The 20,026-nt window shown below is 41.2% G+C and overlaps 1 protein-coding gene across 2 annotated transcripts in view; it reads right to left on the reverse strand.

The window, feature by feature from the left end:
• The window catches only part of MTUS1 (microtubule associated scaffold protein 1), a 110,468-nt gene extending 101,576 nt beyond the window's left edge, over positions 1-8,892 (reverse strand). For both annotated transcript variants that reach the window (XM_064368715.1, XM_064368714.1), the window contains exon 1: positions 6,645-8,892. In XM_064368715.1, coding sequence (XP_064224785.1) covers positions 6,645-8,741 — 2,097 coding nt within the window. In that variant the 5' untranslated portion in view covers positions 8,742-8,892. The remainder of the gene's footprint in view (positions 1-6,644) is intronic.
• Between the last annotated feature and the right edge of the window lie 11,134 nt (positions 8,893-20,026).

The raw sequence follows: 20,026 nt of genomic DNA on the forward strand, positions 1-20,026 counted from the left end.
CCTTAATAGATTATTCTAAATCCTAAATTTACGTATCGACTCACTTGATCCTCATATAATCCTGTGAAGTTGGTACGTTTATTGTATCCCATTTTACAGAAGAACATGAAGCATTTTCTAAAATTAAACTTACTTTCCCATCTATCTCAAAATTTATCTCTTCCTGTATTTACCACAACATACCCAGGCACCCAACTTCAACAATGAAAGCTATTTCTGAGTGCTTTCTTTCTTACCTCTTACACCCCGCTTTTCCATCCGCTGTCATTTCTCACCAAGATTACTGAAACCATGTCCTCAGGATCTTTCTGGTCTCACCAGCTTTCAAGTCATTTTTCATTTGCCTGCTAAGGCAATCTTCTTCAAACTCAAATAGGGTTAGACACCTTCCATCTGTCTTCCCAATAACATCTCTTCTTCACAAGGCCCAGTAATCCTTTTGCATGTGGAAGCCCCTGCCATCCTCTTCCCCTCATTTCCTACTGCTCAGGGTTCTACACTCCCAGTTCCCATCACACCTACCACCTAGAGTCCCCTAAATGAGAAAATCTTCTCATATTTCTTCATCTTTGTACATAGTATTCCTCTACCCAGAATATTTGCCCTTCAAGTTCCAACTAGTGACATGTGCTCTCCCATATAAGCCTTCCTTGACAACTCTGCCCATCACCACACCTCATTCCTTCTCCTGCAGCACAGCAGTCTACTCACACTCCCAACTTAGCAATCAACATACCCTTGCTGGTTTACTTTCTCATACTGATAGAGGCAGAATGCAGAGAAATCCTGAGCAGACAAGGGCAGGTCCCTAACAAAACCCCACCTTCAAGCCAAACACCCTGAAACCCACAGCCTGAAGTGAGAATTTCTATCCCTGTTTGCCTGCTCTCTCCTCAATAGTTCTTTCTGAATAATGTCTTTTTACCAATTGATTGTTGCCTTTTCCAAAACTACCTACGGCCTGTCCTGCCCCAACATCTCATGCCTATAAAGACCCCAGACTCAGTGGGTAGAGAAGAGGTTTGACTGGTGCATTAGTCCATTTTCACGCTGCTGATAAAGACATACCCAAGAGTAGGCAATTTACAAAAAAAAAAAAAGAGGTTTAACTGGATTTACAGTTCCACATGGCTGGGGAAGCCTCACAATCATGGCGGAAGGCAAGGAGGAGCCAGTCACGTCTTACATGGACGGCAGCAGGCAAAGAGATGCAGGAAAACTCCCCCTTATGATAACCATCATATCTCGTGAGACTTACTATTATGAGAACAGCATGGGAAAGACCTGCCCTCCATGATTCAATTCCCTCCCACTGGGTCCTTCCCACAACATGTGGGAGTTCAAGATGAGATTTGGTTGGGTACACAGCCAAACCATATCAACTGGAGAACTGAGAGGAGGGCTGGATCTACTGCCGTATCACCCGGAACATGAACACACCTGATCTCGTCTGATCTTGGAAGCTAAGCAGGGTCAGGCCTGGTTAGTACCTGGATAACAGAGGGACAGCTGGACTTTGGAGGAGAGATGGCTTAACTTCAGGGAAGAGCCAGCTGGAGATGGCTGGACTTCAGGGAAGATCATCTGCCCATCCCATCCCCTCTCCAGCTAGCCTCTCTGCTGAGAGCCACTTCCAACACTAAATACAATTATCCACCTCCACCATCCTTCAAGTGTCCATGTAACCCAATTCTTTTTGGATACTGGACAAGAGCTTGGGACCCACTGAGAGCAGGTACCCAGAAAAGGTTGTCACACTGGCCCTTTGCCCTCCTGGGCTGAGGGCAGCTGTCCCACACAATGAGGCAAAGGGCCCACTGAGCTGATGAGACACCGCTGTCCGTGGATGGTGGAGCTAAGACAGCACTGTGACATGCACTCTCGGGCTTCCGGGGTAAAGGCACCCCTACCTGGGCACTGCTGTGGGGCCCACACAGAGCCTGCTCCTGCCAACGTCCAAAGTGGCTGGCTGGATCCTGCACTTGCTTGCCCACACACTCCCACCAGCAAGAGGTTGAGCATGGTGGGCTGAATAAATGGGGCGCCCCCATTCTAAGTTCGACAAAGGGTAGAGAAAAACTCCTGCATCAGTATTACCCACTGCACTAGGCGTTACATTTGTACAAAGTTTCTTTTTTTCCCTATAACCTAATAATCATCACCATACATATAATACACACAAGGTATCCAATAAATGTTCCTATTCTACACAGAAGAAATGAAATGGGAGCACAAGCCTTACTCACAGTGTACATTCCAACACCAAACTACATTTTGCATTCTCCCTTTACATTAACGTAAACCAAAACTAAAATTCTAACCCCCCCAACCATCTGAATGGACCCCTTCTCTCAACCAAGGGCATTCCAAGGTTAACCTGAAAAACTAGTTCAGGCCAAGAAAGGAAGGGGGAAGTCAGACATGATTATAATCTCTTCCCTGTTGGAATTCAGGCACAGCTGACCAGCATTAACATCAAGCAGACCTTAAGACTAACAGAACAGACTCTTTTAAATCTGGTAAGAAACATTTACTATCAATTCCCCCTCAAGCCTGCTACCTGAAGGTTTTATCTGCATGATAAAACCTTGGTTTCCACAACCCCTTATCTTAACCCAGACATTCCTTTTTATTGATTCCAAGTCTTTAGATAACAACTCTTTCAACCAACTGCCAATCAGAAAATCTTTAGGCTGGGTTGCAGTGGCTGAAGCCTATAATCCCAGCACTTTGGGAGGCCAAGGTGGGCAGACCACATGAGGCCAGGAGTTCAAGGCCAGCCTAGCCAACATGATGAAACCCTGTGTCTACTAAAAATAGGAAAAAAAAAAAAAAAAGCTGGGTGTGGTGTTGCATGCCTGTAATCCCAGCTACTCAAAAGGCTGAGGCAGGAGAATTGCTTGTACCCAGGAGGCAGAGGCTGCAGTGAGATCAGAGATCACACCACTGCACCGCAGCCTGGGCAACACAGAAAAAAAAAAATAAAGAAAAAAAGAAAATCTTTACATCTGCCTGTGACCTGAAAGCTGCCCCCACCTCCAGCTGTCTCGCCTTTCTAGACAGAACCAATGTATAACTCACACGTACCAACTGATGCCTTCTCTCTCCCTGAAATGTATAAAACCAAGCTGTAGCCTAACCACCTTAAGCACATGTTCTCAAGACCTCCTGAGGGCTGTGTCATGAACCATTGGTCACTCGTATTTGGCTGAGAATAAATCTCTTCAAATATATTACAGAGTTTGACTCTTCTTTTTGATACAAAGAACAACTGAGCCCAATAGAGACTTAGTAACCTCCCTAAGGTCACTTTGCACAGTGAATGATGGAGCTACAATTTGAAACTACTCCAAAATCAGTGTTTGTAAAGTAGCATGTTCCCCACCATTACCCTTTTCCTTTAAAAAAAATCACAAGTGTTAATTTCCTGTAGTGATACATAAAGTCAGACACTGATGACAGTTGAATTCACACATTAGGTGAATTCAACAATAACTTAGTAGGCCAATAACCCATCAGCACAGCTGGAGGTCATGTTTTGGCACTGGAGAACAATACAGAATTGGCCAAGAAAAGCAAGGTGACTGTACACAAACTAACAAAGATCTTCTGTCTCTGGCTAGGTTAAATTAAAGCTGGCTAAATTCATCTCCCAGAGAAAACCTTCTTTTAAAAGGTAATGCAAACTTCTCATCTGTTTACAAAAGTGAATCTTCAGCAAATCACTTACTTTTGCCTTTCAGAGTCAACATTCCAAACATTTCGAAACCCTATGGTGTATGGAGCAGAAAAGGCCAGGATTCAAGTGAGGGCCCTGAGTTTGAATCCCAATTGTACTACTTAGCAGCTCTGTGACTTTGAAGTGACCTCTCTGAAGTATTAAAATGTAGACAACAATTGCCCTATTGTTATCGGGAAGAGTAAAGAACAATGTATGTAAAGCACCTGAGCATTACAGGGCCCATTAAATGGCATAATATATCTAGAACACCTGAGCGAAGTACCTGGGCCAGGGCAAGCACTGGATAAATATCAATTCCTTTCCTTTTAGGTAATTCTCCACTCCCTTTATCTCACACACTATCATCAATAAGTAACCTCTGTCTCAAGGAGCTATGCCCCGTTCAAATTAAAATCAAGTTCCTTCTTCCAAATAAGAACTTTTCTAAAGATTCAGATGAACCCTGACCACCAAAGAGCTATGAGGTTGCAGGCAGCCTCAGGATTCAGTAAACTCAAGGCTTAAGGTAGGACAAAGCCAACAGTGAAAATTAACATCTGGCCGGGCGCAGTAGGCTCATGCCTGCAATCTCAGCACTTTGGGAGGCAGATGCAGGCGGATCACTTGAGGTCAAAAGTTCGAGACCAGCATGGCCAACATGGTGAAACTCCATCTCTACTAAAAATACAAAAAATTGGCCAGGTGTGTGCACCTGTAGTCCCAGCTACATGGGAGGCTGAGGTGGGAGAACTGCTTTAACCCGGGAGGTGAAGGTTGCACTGAGCCAAGATTGTACCACTGCACTCCAGCCTGGGTGACAGAGCAAGACTCCATCTCAAAGAAAAAGAACATTAACATCCCTCCAGGATGGTCTCTTCATCAATCCAGGACAGTTAGAGCCTTTGAGTGCCGCTGAAGTGACCAACAGGTATTGATGTTTCAGGAAAACATGCAGTGAATTCATTTAGCTCTCTACAGTAAGTGCAAAGCCAGAGGACTATGAGTGTCTGCCCACTTTCCTGTCCTCCTGCTCAGAGAGATGGAAATGTGAAAGAGGTGAACTAGCCAAATGAGAGAGCACTGTGCTTTAGACATGATCATGAAAAAAGAGTAAGTCCTTTATAACCAACTGATAAGCGAAAGTGACAGCGCTGAGGATACGGGACAATCTTTCAAGACTTACAAAGTATTCATCTCTAATTAAGAACCCTAACTGCCAGATTCCTAAGGTGAAAAGTGCTTCTTCTCCAAGATGTACTGGGATCCATTTCAACCTGATGATTCTACCACCTTTCTTCAATACCACATCGTGAGCCTGAAAAAAAGCCTTTCATGCTGCACATAGGAAACATAATCCTAAGACTAAACAAACAAATCAGGAAAACTTTTAGTCTCAAAATTACACAACCAATTTAAATTCAAGACAAATTACATTAAAAAAAAAAAAACTTTATGATAGTGTTTTTGGTAGTTGGGGACTGACACACAAAAACATCTCCCATAAATAAAGAGAAATAAACATCTTGCTTCTATGTGTATCTATAAACACCAAACTTAGAATGTTGATTAAAGAGGGTGTTGTCATTTAATTTTGCAAAAAATTAGAATTATAAGTGATGTAAGTTTTCTAAGTTTGACTTCAACATAACTTAAAAACTAAATCTGAGTTTTGAAACAATGGATGAAGTTAGTTTAGAAATCACTGTGGTGTACCATTCTTCCAAGTAGAGAAGATTGGTTGTTAAAGCTCAAACATCTCTAAACTGATGTTTTAGAGAATCGAGACTATCTTCAGTCTTTCCTAACCCTGTCTTCTAAAGGGATCTGACAGTTTCCTCCTGTGTGGCCCCTATGCACTCTGAAAACACCTAAGTCAGCCCTTCTGCACTTGCTATTCTATGTGCTTCATTCCTCTTCCCAGGAGCCCTCCAAGGGACCAGCTGTCTGTGTCACACCTGCCTTTCTCCCCTGGCACCTAGCTCCATTCCTGGCCCAGAGGACAGGCACCCAAGGACAGCCTGACTGGGGCTGAAAATACACCTAAGTCCCCACTGCCAAAAATAGAGCCGAGGACAAGTACTCTACGGCCTGTCAAACATTTTTAAAACCCAGAAAACTGGTTTCTTCACACTATTCTCAAAAACATATGCATGTTTAAAGAAAAATCACTTTTACACTGCATGTGAATTCTTTATTCTTTAAATAGAACTCTCTAGGTACCCCCCCAAATATTTTAGACAGGTGCTATGGGAAACATACTGGTTTTTCACTATACATGAATACAGGAGATTTTATTTTATGAACCAGGAATCAATACATTAAGGCTGCAAGAGGCCTTACACATCCACTAGTCCAATACTTTCATTTTTGGGTCTCAAAAAATTACTTGTTCAAAATCACATGAGCTAGTCAGAGGCAGAATCAAGAACATTCCTGCTCACAGAAGAGGGCTCTACTCTTCCCAGAGCTGCCTCCTCCACAAGAGTCCAGGAGTTATTTTTATGTTGACATGTTTACCAGCACTCCCGAGCCATTTCTTAAATGTGGCCCAATACATTTAAAAGCTGACAACCCAACTTTTTCAGAAAAAGAAAATATAATCTGATTGTATCAGCCATTTAACTACTAACTATACTAAAATATTAAAGTAACTTTTTTTTAGCACACTATTAAAAGGAACAGTGATACTTGATACAAAATTCTGAAACTGAGGATTTTTTTTCTCATATGCAGGTTTGTTATATTGAGACCTATTAACATGCTAATATGTACTGAAAAAAACAGAATTAACAACTAAATGTAAATCTGTCCATCTGGTTCTGCAATATTATTGACTAATAGATAACTAATTGGTAACATATCTTAGTTTTCCCCAGGGTTCTCTGAAGCATGCAAAATATATATACATATATTTATTACTTACCAAAAACAGAGAACCATATTCAAAAGTGTCATTCATAATCTCTTGTTTCAGCTCTTGTTTTTCCATAGATGTTCCATTTTCTTTTTCACCCTTCTTTTCAGGGCTAATCCTATCAATGTTGGGAACATATGCCATTTCCAAACATTCTGCACTTTCCATTTTGACGGGGAGTATGCCTTTGATCTTCTGAAACAACGCAGCTACAGACCCGGCCTCGCATGCTGAGTTGGAAGAACTGGCTTTGTCAACATCTTCCTGATTCGATTTCACGGCAGATGTTGTTCTTGGAACCTTGTGTGAAGCATTTTTAGAATGAGTTGTAACACGCACAGCCTGGCTAGTAATGAGTTTATTAAACTGCTGCTTATGTGTCTTGTTAATTAGAATTTCTGCCTTTTTGTCTGCATTCAAGTCAGATCTTGGCGTTCTGCTCAAGACTGTTGCTGGCTGTCTTGAGGAAGACACTGATGAGGGTGATGAGGCACTGGTCAGCTGAGGTCTGGGAGTGACCTTTGATAAAGCAGCATCTTTGGATTGCAACACTGGTCTAGACATAACTTTTGCTTTGACATTCTTGAAGTTTGGTCTGGGATAACTTATAATTTCAGTTTTTCTAACTTTGCAGCCTGTTAGGGTATTCGTTTTGGTTGTTGATTTTCCTAGACTAGGTTTACACATGTTCACAGGTGCCCCCTTCGAGTCTGGCACATTTTTAGGCCCTCGATTACTCTTCTCCACTTTCTTACATTTCTCTGTTGCTTCAATAGGTGAAACAGAAAAGGTTACTTCCGTGGGTTCTAGGACTGGTGTTGACATGCACATCGTGTTGTTTGTGCTAATGACCATATTATTTGCATCCCAAGTCAGTTCAAATGGCGAACCCACCTTTTGTCCTGGCGGGCTACTGAGAATCAATTCTGAGGTACGATTCTGGGTTCCCAAATCCTTTCCTTTGGAGGCCATTTGTGTGTCTTCAGTCTCAGTGACTTTATGCTCTGGGTTCAGCACTTGGGCTTCACTTTTATCAAAAGCTGGCACCACTAAAGGGCATTCATCATCAATAAGACAATTGGACACTGTCTCTCTTAGATTTTGGCCCATTTCCTTTTGCCTGTATGAGCTCTGTGAATGCAACTCGCTATTGGATTCATGTTTGGATAAACAAAAGAACTCTTGTAATGCAGACCCATTGGGGACTTCCATGCCATCAGAAACTGGTGTTAGAGCTTGTATCTCTTTTTCTCCAACTAGTCTCTGCTGTGAGCCATCTGTGTACTCACTGGTGACCTTTCCTGAAGAGCATGGACACTGATTTCCAATATCTGGAACAAAATCCTCAGTTTGCATCACCACATCAGAAAACGCTGTGTAAGTCATGTCTTGGGGTTCTGATGGTGTAGCTTGAGGGCTTTCAAAGCGTTCTCTATCAAAAGTAGTTTCTCTTGCATGCCTCTTATCAGAATGGGAAGATGTCCAAGAGGAATAGGATAAAGATGTATTTCCACTTCTCCCACCAGTTGGTGGCAGACTTCCAGTGGTATGGAAAGACTGACTCTTTCCGACGGCATGATGTGATGATATAAAGGTGCAGTTAACTTTATCCACTGTCATGTCAAATGTCTGGTTTAGCTCCAAGGCAGCAGAGTAGCCTGTACATTTCAAATCATCATTAGGCTTCCACACAAAAGGCAAAGCTGGCTCAACACTCTGGCCCTGAACTTCTTCTAAGCATTGATAATTATGTTGCAGATATTCAGGCTTGTCTGTACCTACAAGTGCAGGAGACTGACAAATCGAATCTTTATGCTTATCTAACACCTGCTTACTAAGGAAGTCACTAGAAGACTTTTCATGATCAAATACCTCAATACACTGAGGGCTTAAAGAAGTATTTTCACCAGTGACCACAGAAGGGTCAGTTTCGTAATCAACCACCATGTCATCTGGGTTGGCAGAATTCCATTTCACACTGCTGACTGAAGAGTTTTGTGTAGGTGGTGATTTTGGGTTGTATCCATGTGTATTTCCATCATTATTACTGGTAAAGAAGGTTTGCAATTCATCTTCTGTTTTATCATCTAAATTATCATCATTCATCCTGAAGAGTAAACTTAAACCTCTGCCATTTTATTTCTTCAATTCCTTTCAAATGAGAGGGTAGGAAAAATGATCTGTCTTCTAGGTTTTTCAGGACAGTTCAAAGTTTTTTAGTCTCAGATGCTCTGAAGATTCAATGATTTGTTGTTCCCTAGAAGAAATAAAATGTTTAATTCAAGTTAACTATTAAAAAAATTAACAGGCCACCCCTTGATTAGTTTCAATCACTTTATTTTCACATGTAGAACCCACAACTATTGATGTGGGTAATTAAGATATAATTAGCTAATCTACTACCCCTTTTCAAGACACCTTTTTAATTTGAGGGAATGGGGCAGAATGGAAGATGGAGACATTGCTCATTAACCCCGTGCCTGACTTCACAACTGAAATGCTTCTTTCCCACTCCCAGGGACTTGTCAGAGCGAAGGAGCTAAATCTAGCAAGTTTTTTCTTCTTGTTGATTGACAGAGTGACAATTCACCCAGATATCCTTACAATAGTCCCAACATGTCTGTTGTCCCAGGATGATTAGTAATCATGTCCCTTTCATTCTCAGAAGGGCCCCCTATTATTTTCATGCAGAGTAATTATTAGACAGACCATGAAGGCCCAGCAAACGAGCTGAAGATCAATGAAGAACTCACATTTCTCCTTCCTTTGTTTTCATTCCTATCTTAAACATATGGCATTTCCAAACTGAAGGAAAAAAAAGTTGTCAATTTTTTTTTTTTTTTAATAGAGATGGGTTGTCACCATGTTGGCCAGGCTGGTCTTGAACTCCCGACCTCAGATAATCCACCCATCTCGGCCTCCCAAAGTGCTGGGATTACAGGCGTGAGCCATCTCACCCAACCTAAAGTTGTCAATTCTTAAAGGCTAAAGTGGTATTCTGCTGGAAGTCTCTCGAAATGTTAGAGAGCTACCATATATTACGGACTTAACTGTCCCCCACCCCCTCCCCAATTCATATGTGAAGCCCTAATCAGCCTTATGCAACTATGCTGGAGACAGAACCTTTAAGGAGATGATTAAGGTTAAATGCAGTCATAAGGGTGGAGTTTTGATCCAACAGAGCTGGTTTCTTTCTAAGAAGGGGAAGTGACACCAGAATGCTCTCCCACCCTCAGTTCACCCCCTCTCTCTACCAAATTAGAGTACCCTGAGAAGAGGAGGAGAGCTCTCATTAGAAACAAACCCAGAAAATAACCTTCAACTTGAACTTTCCAGCCTCCAGAACTGTGAGAAAATAAAATTTTGTTGTTTAAGCCATCCAGTGTACGGTAATTTATTATAGTGACCAAAGAAGACTTAAGTACCACATGACCCAGCAATTCTACTCCTAGAATCTACTGAAGAGGAATGAAAATATATGTCCACATGAAAACTTGAATACAAATGTACATGATTCTTAATAGAAGTACTATTCATTAATAGTTACAACATAGAACTCACACGTCCATCAACTGATGAGCAGAAAACAAAATGTGGTGTTACACATACAACAAAATATTCTTCAGCAATAGAAAGCAATGCAAATTGACACATAGTGCAACACGGATACAGTATTACACGTGAAAATATTATACCAAATGAAAGAAGCCAGTCACAAAAGTCTACGTATTATACGACACTATTTACATGAAATGTCCAGAATAGGCAAACCTATGGAGACAAAAAGTAGATCAGTGGTTCTTAAGGCTGGGAAGGGGCAGAGAGGAAGGGAACAGAAAGTGGCTGCTAACTGGGATGATGTTTCTTTTGCGAGTATGTTCTAAAACTATATAATGATGATGGTTACACAATGTTAGATACTGAAAACTATTGAACTGTACACTTAAAAATTAAACCTTTAAAAACACCCATAAAAGCATTCAAATCTACAATGTTTTACAAATCAATTATTACTGTTTTTTTGAGACAGAGTCTTGCTTTCCCACCCAGGCTGAAGCGCAGTGGTCCAATCTCGGCTCACTACAACCTCCACATCCTGGTTTCAGGTAATTCTCCTGCGTCAGCCTCACTCGAGTAGCTGGGACTACAGGTGTGTACCATCATGCGTGGCTGACTGTTGTATTTTTAGTAGAGACGGAGTTTCCACATTGGCCAGGCTGGCCACAAACTCCTGACCTCTGGTGATCTGCCTGCGACAGCCTCCCAAACCACTGGGATTACAGGTGTGAGCCACCACACCCAGCCACTTTTGAGACATAACTCAAATTTTATTATGCTTTTGGTCAAACGGCAGTGCCTAAGAAAGGTCCACATGTTCAAGCTAGGACTACAAACATACAGATACACAAATGCTTGAACTGACTTTCTAATCCTAGTATTCAATGTCAATCAGATGTCACAGTACTGCTGTAAAGAAAAAAATATATCCGTGAGGGAGGGAAAAAAAATGCCATTCTGTGTGTTCATTCAAACTGCTGAATTAAGAGGTCTCATTTTTCTATCTTGCAATGTTTTCTCTGTTTTCAAACTTTAGTGGCTGGAATAAAACCAGGAGAATAGGAACTATGTTAAAACTGAAACATCAGTTTTCTTTACTAACAGTGCTCTGTGTGTTTCTGGCCGAGCATCCTGAAAGCAGCCTTTAACAGAATATAAAAAAGGCTGCAATGTTTATTTCAACAGCATGTGCACATACGCACATCCAAAAAGCGGTTGTGACCCTAAAATGAGGGCTGTATGATTGATATACTGATGAAACTGTAAATGTGTTAACTCTTTTTACCATATAACTCCTTAGTGAAATCACTAAATAGTTTATTGGCAAGAGCCTTAATAAAAGCTTTTATGAAACATAAATTAACATTTTTAATCATCCAGTATAAAATACATGCAAGCTAAACGTTTAAATAAATATATTTATTCATTTTTAGGCTTACATGCGTGGGATATAACTTCCGAAAAGCACTAAATATGCTACACCTTTCTGCTTCCCTAAAGGCCAATACTCAGTGAACAGATTTTGGTGGAAGCAAACATGGGCAAAGCGCACTGCAAACATGCACTTAGCATAAATTGTGGGAATTATTTGTCTCTGTAAACAGTTGTTAGCTTCAATTAATGGAATTTTTATTGCCCGAATTCCCCCTTCCAAAGTACATAAAAGATGATTTTTAAACCTGAATAAAGTAAATGGCTCATATGTCAAAGTTATTTTTTTAAATAGTATAAAAGGAGGATAAATAATTATATCACTAGTCCTATGTTTGTTTTTACCAGTTGTCTTTTTTTTTCTGAGACAAGGTCTCACTTTGTCCCCCAAGCTGCAGTGCAGTGGTGTGATTACAGCTTACTGCAGTCTCAACCTCCTAGGCTCAAGTGATCTCCCACCTCAGACTCCCAAGTAGCTGTGACTATAGGTATGTGCCAGCATGCCTAATTAAAAAAAAAAAATTTTGTAGAAAAGGGGTCCAGTTTTTCTCATTTATTAATAATACTAAACTGAAATCTTCACAATCTTTGACATCTGATCATTTGCCAAACTGTTGTATTAAAAAGGGTGGCAGGATCCTTTATAATGTGCACATTACTATATATGTACATTATACATACATATATATAAATATATTAACATATACAAAATATTTTATATATATTATATATTCGCTCTGAGTTTGGCCTTTATGCTGACCACAGTATATGCTAACCTCATATACTGTGGTCAGCATTGTCTCCCAGGCATTTTCCCATGTCATTATAGTAAAAAAACTTTTTTTTTTTTTGGAAACGTAGTTTCACTCTGTCATCCAGGCTAGAGTGTAGTGGTGCGATCTCAGCTCACTGCAACCTCTGCCTTCCAGGTTCAAGTGATTTCTCCAGCCTCGGCCTCCTGAATAGCTGGGATTACAGGTGCATGTCACCATGCCTGGCTAATTTTTGAATGTTTAATACAGACAGGGTTTCACCATGTTGGTGAGGCTGGTTTCGAACTCCTGACCTCATGATCCGCCCCCCTCAGCCTCCTAAAGTGCTGGGATTACAGGCATGAGCCACCACGCCCAGCCATATAAAAACATTTTTAATGGTTGTGAAACTCCACTAAAGTTAAGACTAAATGTTTTAGATTTAAAAGCTAGTGGTTCATAAGAGTGATAGAAAAATGAAGAAGCCATCAACCATTCAACTTTCACATAACCTTTTGGTACACTTGGGTTTATTATTTCACCACACCCAGCCGTATAAAAACATTTTTAATGGTTGTGAAACTCCACTAAAGTTAAGACTAAATGTTTTAGATTTAAAAGCTAGTGGTTCATAAGAGTGAGAGAAAAATGAAGAAGCCACCAACAATTCAACTTTCACATAACCTTTTAGTACACTCGGGTTTTTTTTTTTTTTTTAATTCAGAAAAAGAGGTTGGGTGTGGTGCTCATGCCTGTAATCCCAGTGCTTTGGGAGGCCGAGGCAGGAGTATCACTTGAGCTCAGGAGTTTAAGACCAGCCTGGGCAACACAGCAAGACTCTACCTCTACAATTCTTTTTTTTTTCCATTAGCAGGGTATGGTGGTGCATGCCTGTAGTCCCAGCTGCTCAGGAGGCTGAGGAGAAAGGATCCCTTGAGCCCAGGAGTTAGTAGCTGCAGTAAGCTCTGATCACACCACCACACTTCAGTCTGGGTGACAGGGTGAGATCCTATCACTATTAAAAGAAAACAAAACAAAATAAAACAAATTTCAAATTGGTGAGCAAAGAGACTAAAAAACCCACAATCATGTGTTCATAAATACTTAAGGAGTGTTTTGATATAAAATAAATTTACTGACATCTCTTCTACTCTGTAGACAAGAGTAAAAAATGAGTGGTACAAAGATTTGGATATCGAAAAGGTTCTGCAGTTAAGCTGGTAAGTTCCAGGATTAGCTGGAGGATCAACCTCACAATTCATTAAAAGAGAACAACGGCTTTAAGTCACCACCACCACGAATACAAAGCCATGGACAGAAACGGGTGACTAGCCTTCCCTCAGGAGTTTGTCAAAAGAGTCAAAGTTGGCCATTTTGTTTTACTGCCAATTTTATTTCTCCCTGATTTTAAGAATGGGTCCTAAGCTTCCACCACTTGCTAGACACATATATTCTTTGACTTAATCTCACCTGACTCATTAAGCAAAGTCTTCCTATTCCTATACCTGCAATATAACTTGTAGAGCCTTCAAAGTTACCATCTTGGAAATGTTTTTATTAAACTAGATATAGAAAGCTAAAGTAAAGAGAGAGAGAGTGCATGTTGGAGGGAAAAAAAAAAAAAAAAAACCACTTGAAACAAACCATCCTCACCCAAAGGGATAATTTCTCAAATTCTCTTTCAGTAGCACTGCTTACCAGAACAAAGGTGTAACACCAGAACAAAAGGTTTAACACTTGTGTAACACTCCAGAACAAAGGAGAATGATCAAGTTTCCTTCCTAAGAGAATCACTGGGAAAATAAGATCTTTTTCAGAGAACATTTTGGACCAAAGAGAACAAATTCCTCACTTATTAAAATTTGGGACTATAATAGAGCAGCTCCTCTTAGAAGATTACCAAGATATGTATTTCCCTAAGGATTTACAAGGTTAAAAGTTGATAAATATGTGCTGAAAGAAATGGTCAAAGAACTACTAGTACAATCGTTGAGGCATAATTCCGATGCCTTTGTTATACAACTAAATCTACTTTCTAAATCTTAGCTTAAGAAAAGTGATTATTTATTCCCCAAAGATAAAAAATTCCATCATGTGAAGAGACACACCTGAAGAACTGAATCATATTAATTACAATTATTATCATATAATAGAATTCATCATCATTACCGTCTTAAGGCTAGAAGAAATTTTAGAGATTCAATTCAAACTTCATTTTACAAATGAGGAAACCTCTGAGAAATAAATTGCATGATGTGGCCAAATCACTTGTTAGTAGCAGATTACACAATAGTTGTGTGCCTTATTTCACTAACTGAACTAGAAACTCATTAGAGGCTTATGTAAGAGTAGATGTCTATCTTCCTATTACCCACAGTGTCTAGCTTAATTATCTGGACTTATTATGGTTAACCTTACAACATTGTATCATAATTATAAAATAATGTTTCCAAAAGTAAAACATAAAAACTGGATTCATTACTTTATAACCACACCGAATTTAATTTTACTCCTTATTTATGTCAATATATACATAAATAAATTGTCATATATACACTAGTCCTTTAAGATGTGAATATAAATACAGTTACAATTTATAGCTTCCAAGTCATAAAGTCATTATCAGTCTTCTTAAAAGATTTTAAGAACTCACAAATCACAACATTAGTTTAGTTCTGCAGGCTTTAAAACCCAAAATATTACCTGATCTTCAATGTGCCTTGAATCAAAAAAGATGACATTGGAAAATATCTAAGCTGTAATTTTATCTTATTGAAAATTAAGCAGTTAAGGCTGGGTATGGTGGCTCAGGCCTGTAATCCCAACACTTTGGGAGGCCAAGGTGGATGGATCATTTGAGGCCAGGAGTTCAAGACCAGCCCGGCCAACACGGTAAAACCCGTCTCTACTAAAAATACAAAAATTAGCCAGGCGTGGTGGCAGGCGCCTGTAATCCCAGCTACTCAGGAGGCTGAGGCACAAGAATTGCTGCAATCCAGGAGGCGGAGGTTGCAGTGAGTCGAGATCACGCCACCGCACTCCAGCCTGGGTAACAAAGCCAGACTTCATCTCAAAAACAAAACAAAACAGAACAAAAACAAAAACAAAAATTAAGCAGTTGAACAAAATGTCATCAGCAGCATGTATTATAAAAAATATATTCATAAGTCTCTACCTCCTATTAAAACCATGCAATGCAGCTAATAAACAGTTTTACTCTAAGCCTCAACTTACTACTATTTTTCATAATTCACGCTCACATTCTTAAATTCACTCTTGCAGCCTACCTTTCATCAAGCTCAATAACCAACTCAAGCACTAAGTTTAACAGAGCATGTCTACCACCTAGGAACCAAGCAGAGATGTACCTGGTGGTCAATTTCCTAAAAGCACGATGATTTCCCATGAAGTTGTTTAAAAAAAAACAGCAGGAAACTAGAGTTGACTTAATGCATTTCTAAATGGAAGGCTATGAAGTAACATACGTTGTACCGTAAATAATTTAGAAAACAGGTATAAATTTGAAATCACATTCTTTTATTCTTCTGAAAGTGTTTCTCTGACTTTAAGGTGCCTATGAATCAACTGGGCCTTTGGTTGGTTAACTGTCTAATTCAGAAGGCAAGGCTGCGGCCTGAGATTCCGCATTTCTATCCTTCTACCTGGTGATACCGATCCTTTTGGTCCATGGGCCACCTTGGAGTATCAAAGATGTGGTAAAGAGCTTTGAGAAATGTCTGTCCAGCTGACCAGATCAATGACAAAGGTGGCTGTCAGGACCGGCTGCTTTCACATCCAATGGTACCATTTCTTAATCAAAGTAGATACAGACTTTCCCTACATTTGGACTCCGTCTCAAAAAAAAAAAAAAAAAAAAAAAAAAAAGAGCCTTGTTTTGTTGCCTAGGCTGGAGTGGAGTGCAGTGGCATGATCTTGGTTAACCACAACCTCTGCCTCCCAGGTTCAAGCAATTCTTCTGCCTCAGCCTCCTTAGTAGCTGGGACTACAGGCATGCACCACCATGCCTGGCTAATTTTTGTATATTTAATAGAAACAGGGTTTCACCATTTTGGCCAGACTGGTCTCGAACTCCTGACCTCATGATCCGCCCGCCTCAGCCTCCCAAAGTGCTGGGATTACAGGCGTAAGCTATCATGCCCCGCCTGAACTTTTTTTTTTTTTTTTTTTGAGATGGAGTTTCGCTCTTGTTACCCAGGCTGGAGTGCAATGGCGCGATCTCGGCTCACCGCAACCTCCGCCTCCTGGGTTCAGGCAATTCTCCTGCCTCAGCCTCCTGAGTAGCTGGGATTACAGGCACGCACCACCATGCCCAGCTAATTTTTTGTATTTTTAGTAGAGACGGGGTTTCACCATGTTGACCAGGATGGTCTCGATCTCTTGACCTATTGTGATCCACCCTCCTCGGCCTCCCAAAGTGCTGGGATTACAGGCGTGAGCCACTGCGCCTAGCCCCCCTAAACTCTTAACTTATGCTTTTGAATGCGTCTCTCAAGACAGCTCATGTTCTGCATCTAGAAAATAACTGGAAATGCAGGGAATGTTGCTTCCATCCCACTTTAGTTTATTCCTTCCATGTGGAGGGAGCTTAATTCATGAAACCCTCTTGGTTTTTGACTCACTCCATCCAGGAAAAGTGAAGTGACTTAGTAGATTTTTGTAAATTACTAAGAATTAGCTGCACCAACTCAGAATGGCCCAACATCTTTTTTTTCTCTTGGGAATGAGCTGCCCACCAGGGCCAGGACAAGGGTGTAGTGAGGGAGACCCTCGCTGGAGGCACTGGATTTAAGACAAGAGGATTAATAGTACCCTACCCAGCCATCCTGGAGCCCGAGGCAAAGGGAAAGACTGGTAACTGCAGCTGGCTGGTTATCTAACTCATCTCTTCTTTCTAGCTCACAGATGATGTTTCTGTGTGTTGTGCAGCTAATGCTATGTGTTCCAGCCAGCAGAATTTGAGTGGACATCGTAGGTACCACCTCTGGGCCTGGATGGAACTCACACATAATCCTTCATGTTCACGTGACTTTACACAGATGAACAAAGCAGGCCAAGTGTGGAAACACGTTAAACATGATGGAACCGCAAGATACAACAAGCCTGGATCCCTGAATCCCTGCATGGAAGATTAGTGCCCACAAATCATCAGTACCCATCTAGACCTTAGCAAGGAAGAAATAAATTAGTGTTGAATGTGAACCTGACCGTTTTAAAGGGTTTTTGGGGGCAAAGAAGAGTGATGATAGATACATTCCTAAATACTGTAACTACTTTGAAAGAAGAGAATAATAAAGCTGGGAGCAGTGGCTCATGCCTGTAATCCCATCATGTTGGGAGGTCGAGGTAGGCAAATCACGAGGTCAGGAGATCGAGACCATCCTGGCTAACACAGTGAAACCCAGTCTCTACTAAAAACACAAAAACTTAGCCGGGCACGGTGACACGCATCTGTAATCCCAGCTGCTCAGGAGGCTGAGGCAGGAGAATCACTTGAACCCAGGAGGCGGAGGGTGCAGTGGGCCGAGATCGAGCTACTGCACTCCAGCCTGAGTGACAGAGTGAGACTCCATCTCAAGAAAAAAGGAGGCCGGGCGCGGTGGCTCAAGCCTGTAATCCCAGCACTTTGGGAGGCCGAGGCGGGTGGATCACGAGGTCAAGAGATCGAGACCATCCTGGTCAACATGGTGAAACCCCGTCTCTACTAATACAAAAAAATTAGCTGGGCATGGTGGCGCGTGCCTGTAATCCCAGCTACTCAGGAAGCTGAGGCAGGAGAATTGCCTGAACCCAGGAGGCGGAGGTTGCGGTGAGCCGAGATCGCGCCATTGCACTCCAGCCTGGGTAACGAGAGCGAAACTCCATCTCAAAAAAAAAAAAAAAAAAAAAAAAAAAAAAAAAAAAAAAAGGAGAGAGAGAGAGAATAATAGTTAAGAACTATGCCATTTTAGTCATCTTTTGTTTTGTCCAAACAAAGATGTTACAGGCCAGCACTTGCTTAATATGAAAAAGCTGTATGATCTTCAGATCTTTGGGGATACAGAGAATCAGGGTAGCTGATGACATCTGACCTGTCCTCTTACTCACTGATAGTGTTCAGAAATCCAAGCTAATAGGTCCCAAAACAGCCAGGAAAAATGGTAATTTCTATGTTCTTGCATTTTTTATGAAAGAAAACTGCAAAAAACAGTAATTTCTATGTACTTGCAGTTTTATGAAAGAAAACCCATTAAACAATAGTTTATAATAAGGCATTTCCTACACACTAACAATTTCCCCGTGCCTTTTCCATCTTTAAATCTTCCCCAGGTCTGCTTCTTTCAAGAAGTCTTCGCACGTTAATCTCGTCCAAGGGCTGGTAAGCCATTTCTGAAAAAGGCTAATAGTCAATATTTTAGGCTGCGCGGGACATGCAGTCTGTGTTGCATTTACTCAAGTCTGCTGTTGTAGAATGAAACGCTCCACAGACAATATGGAAATGAACAAACGCAACTGCATCCCAGTAAGATGATTTACAAAAAAGCAGGCAGTGGGCCAGATTCAGCAGTGGATTGTAGCTTGCTGACTGCTGAACTAGTCTATGCCCTAATCCAGTGTTCCCCAACCTTTGTGGCACCAGGGACTCGTTTCACGGGAGACAGTTTTTCTGCAGACCAGGAGGAGGGGGATGATTCATGCCTATTACGTTTATCGTACACTTTATTTCTATTATTACATTGTAATATATAATCAAATAATTATGCAACATATCATAGTCTATGATCAGTGGGAGCCCTGCGTTTGTTTTCCTGCAACTAGACAGTCCCATCTGGGGGGTGATGGGAGACAGTGACAGATCTTTAGGCATTCGATGATCATAAATAGCTCGCAATCTAGAACTCTCGAGTGCACAGTTCACAATAGGGTTTGCACTCATAGGAGAATTGAATGCTGCCACTAATGTGACAGGAGGTGAAGCTCAGGCGATAATGCAAGTGATGGGGAGTGCCTACAAACACAGACGAAGCTTTGCCCTCTCTTCTGCCGCCTACCTCCTGCTGTGTGCCCCAGTTCCTAACAGGCCACAGCCCAAGGACTGGGGAACCCTGCCATAATTAATCAAAACTAACTGTCATAGGCTGGGCATGGTGGCTCACGCCAGAACTTTGGGAGGCCGAGGTGGGCGGATCACCTGAGGTCAGGAGTTTGAGACCAGTCTGGTGAAACCCTGTCTCTACAAAAAAAGACAAAAATTAGCCAGGCGTGGTGGCGTGCACCTGTAATCCCAGCTACTAGGGAGGCTGAGGCAGGACCATCACCTGAACCCGAGAGGTGCAAGTTGCACTGAGCCAAGATCATGCCACTGCACTCCAGCCTGGGCAACAGAACAAGACTCTGTCTCAAAAAAAAAAAAAAAAAAGAAAAAGAAAAAGGACTAGCTGTCATCTATACTTCACCATTAATACACACACACACACCTTTTGGTTTTATTTCTATTTCTTGGCTTTTTCAGAAACAGATCAACTCAATCAAAGGACAGTATATGCTCAATTTTCTGGTAAAGTCCATCACTACTTCTTTTCACAAAAATACCCACTCACAGTATCAGTTACCACAGGGCTTCTAAATTATCTAACAACAAACAGAAATCAC

This window comes from Aotus nancymaae, unplaced genomic scaffold (genome assembly GCF_030222135.1).
Source record: "Aotus nancymaae isolate 86718 unplaced genomic scaffold, 86718_ANA_hifiasm-v0.15.2.pri h1tg000079l, whole genome shotgun sequence".
Classification (NCBI taxonomy): domain Eukaryota; kingdom Metazoa; phylum Chordata; class Mammalia; order Primates; family Aotidae; genus Aotus; species Aotus nancymaae.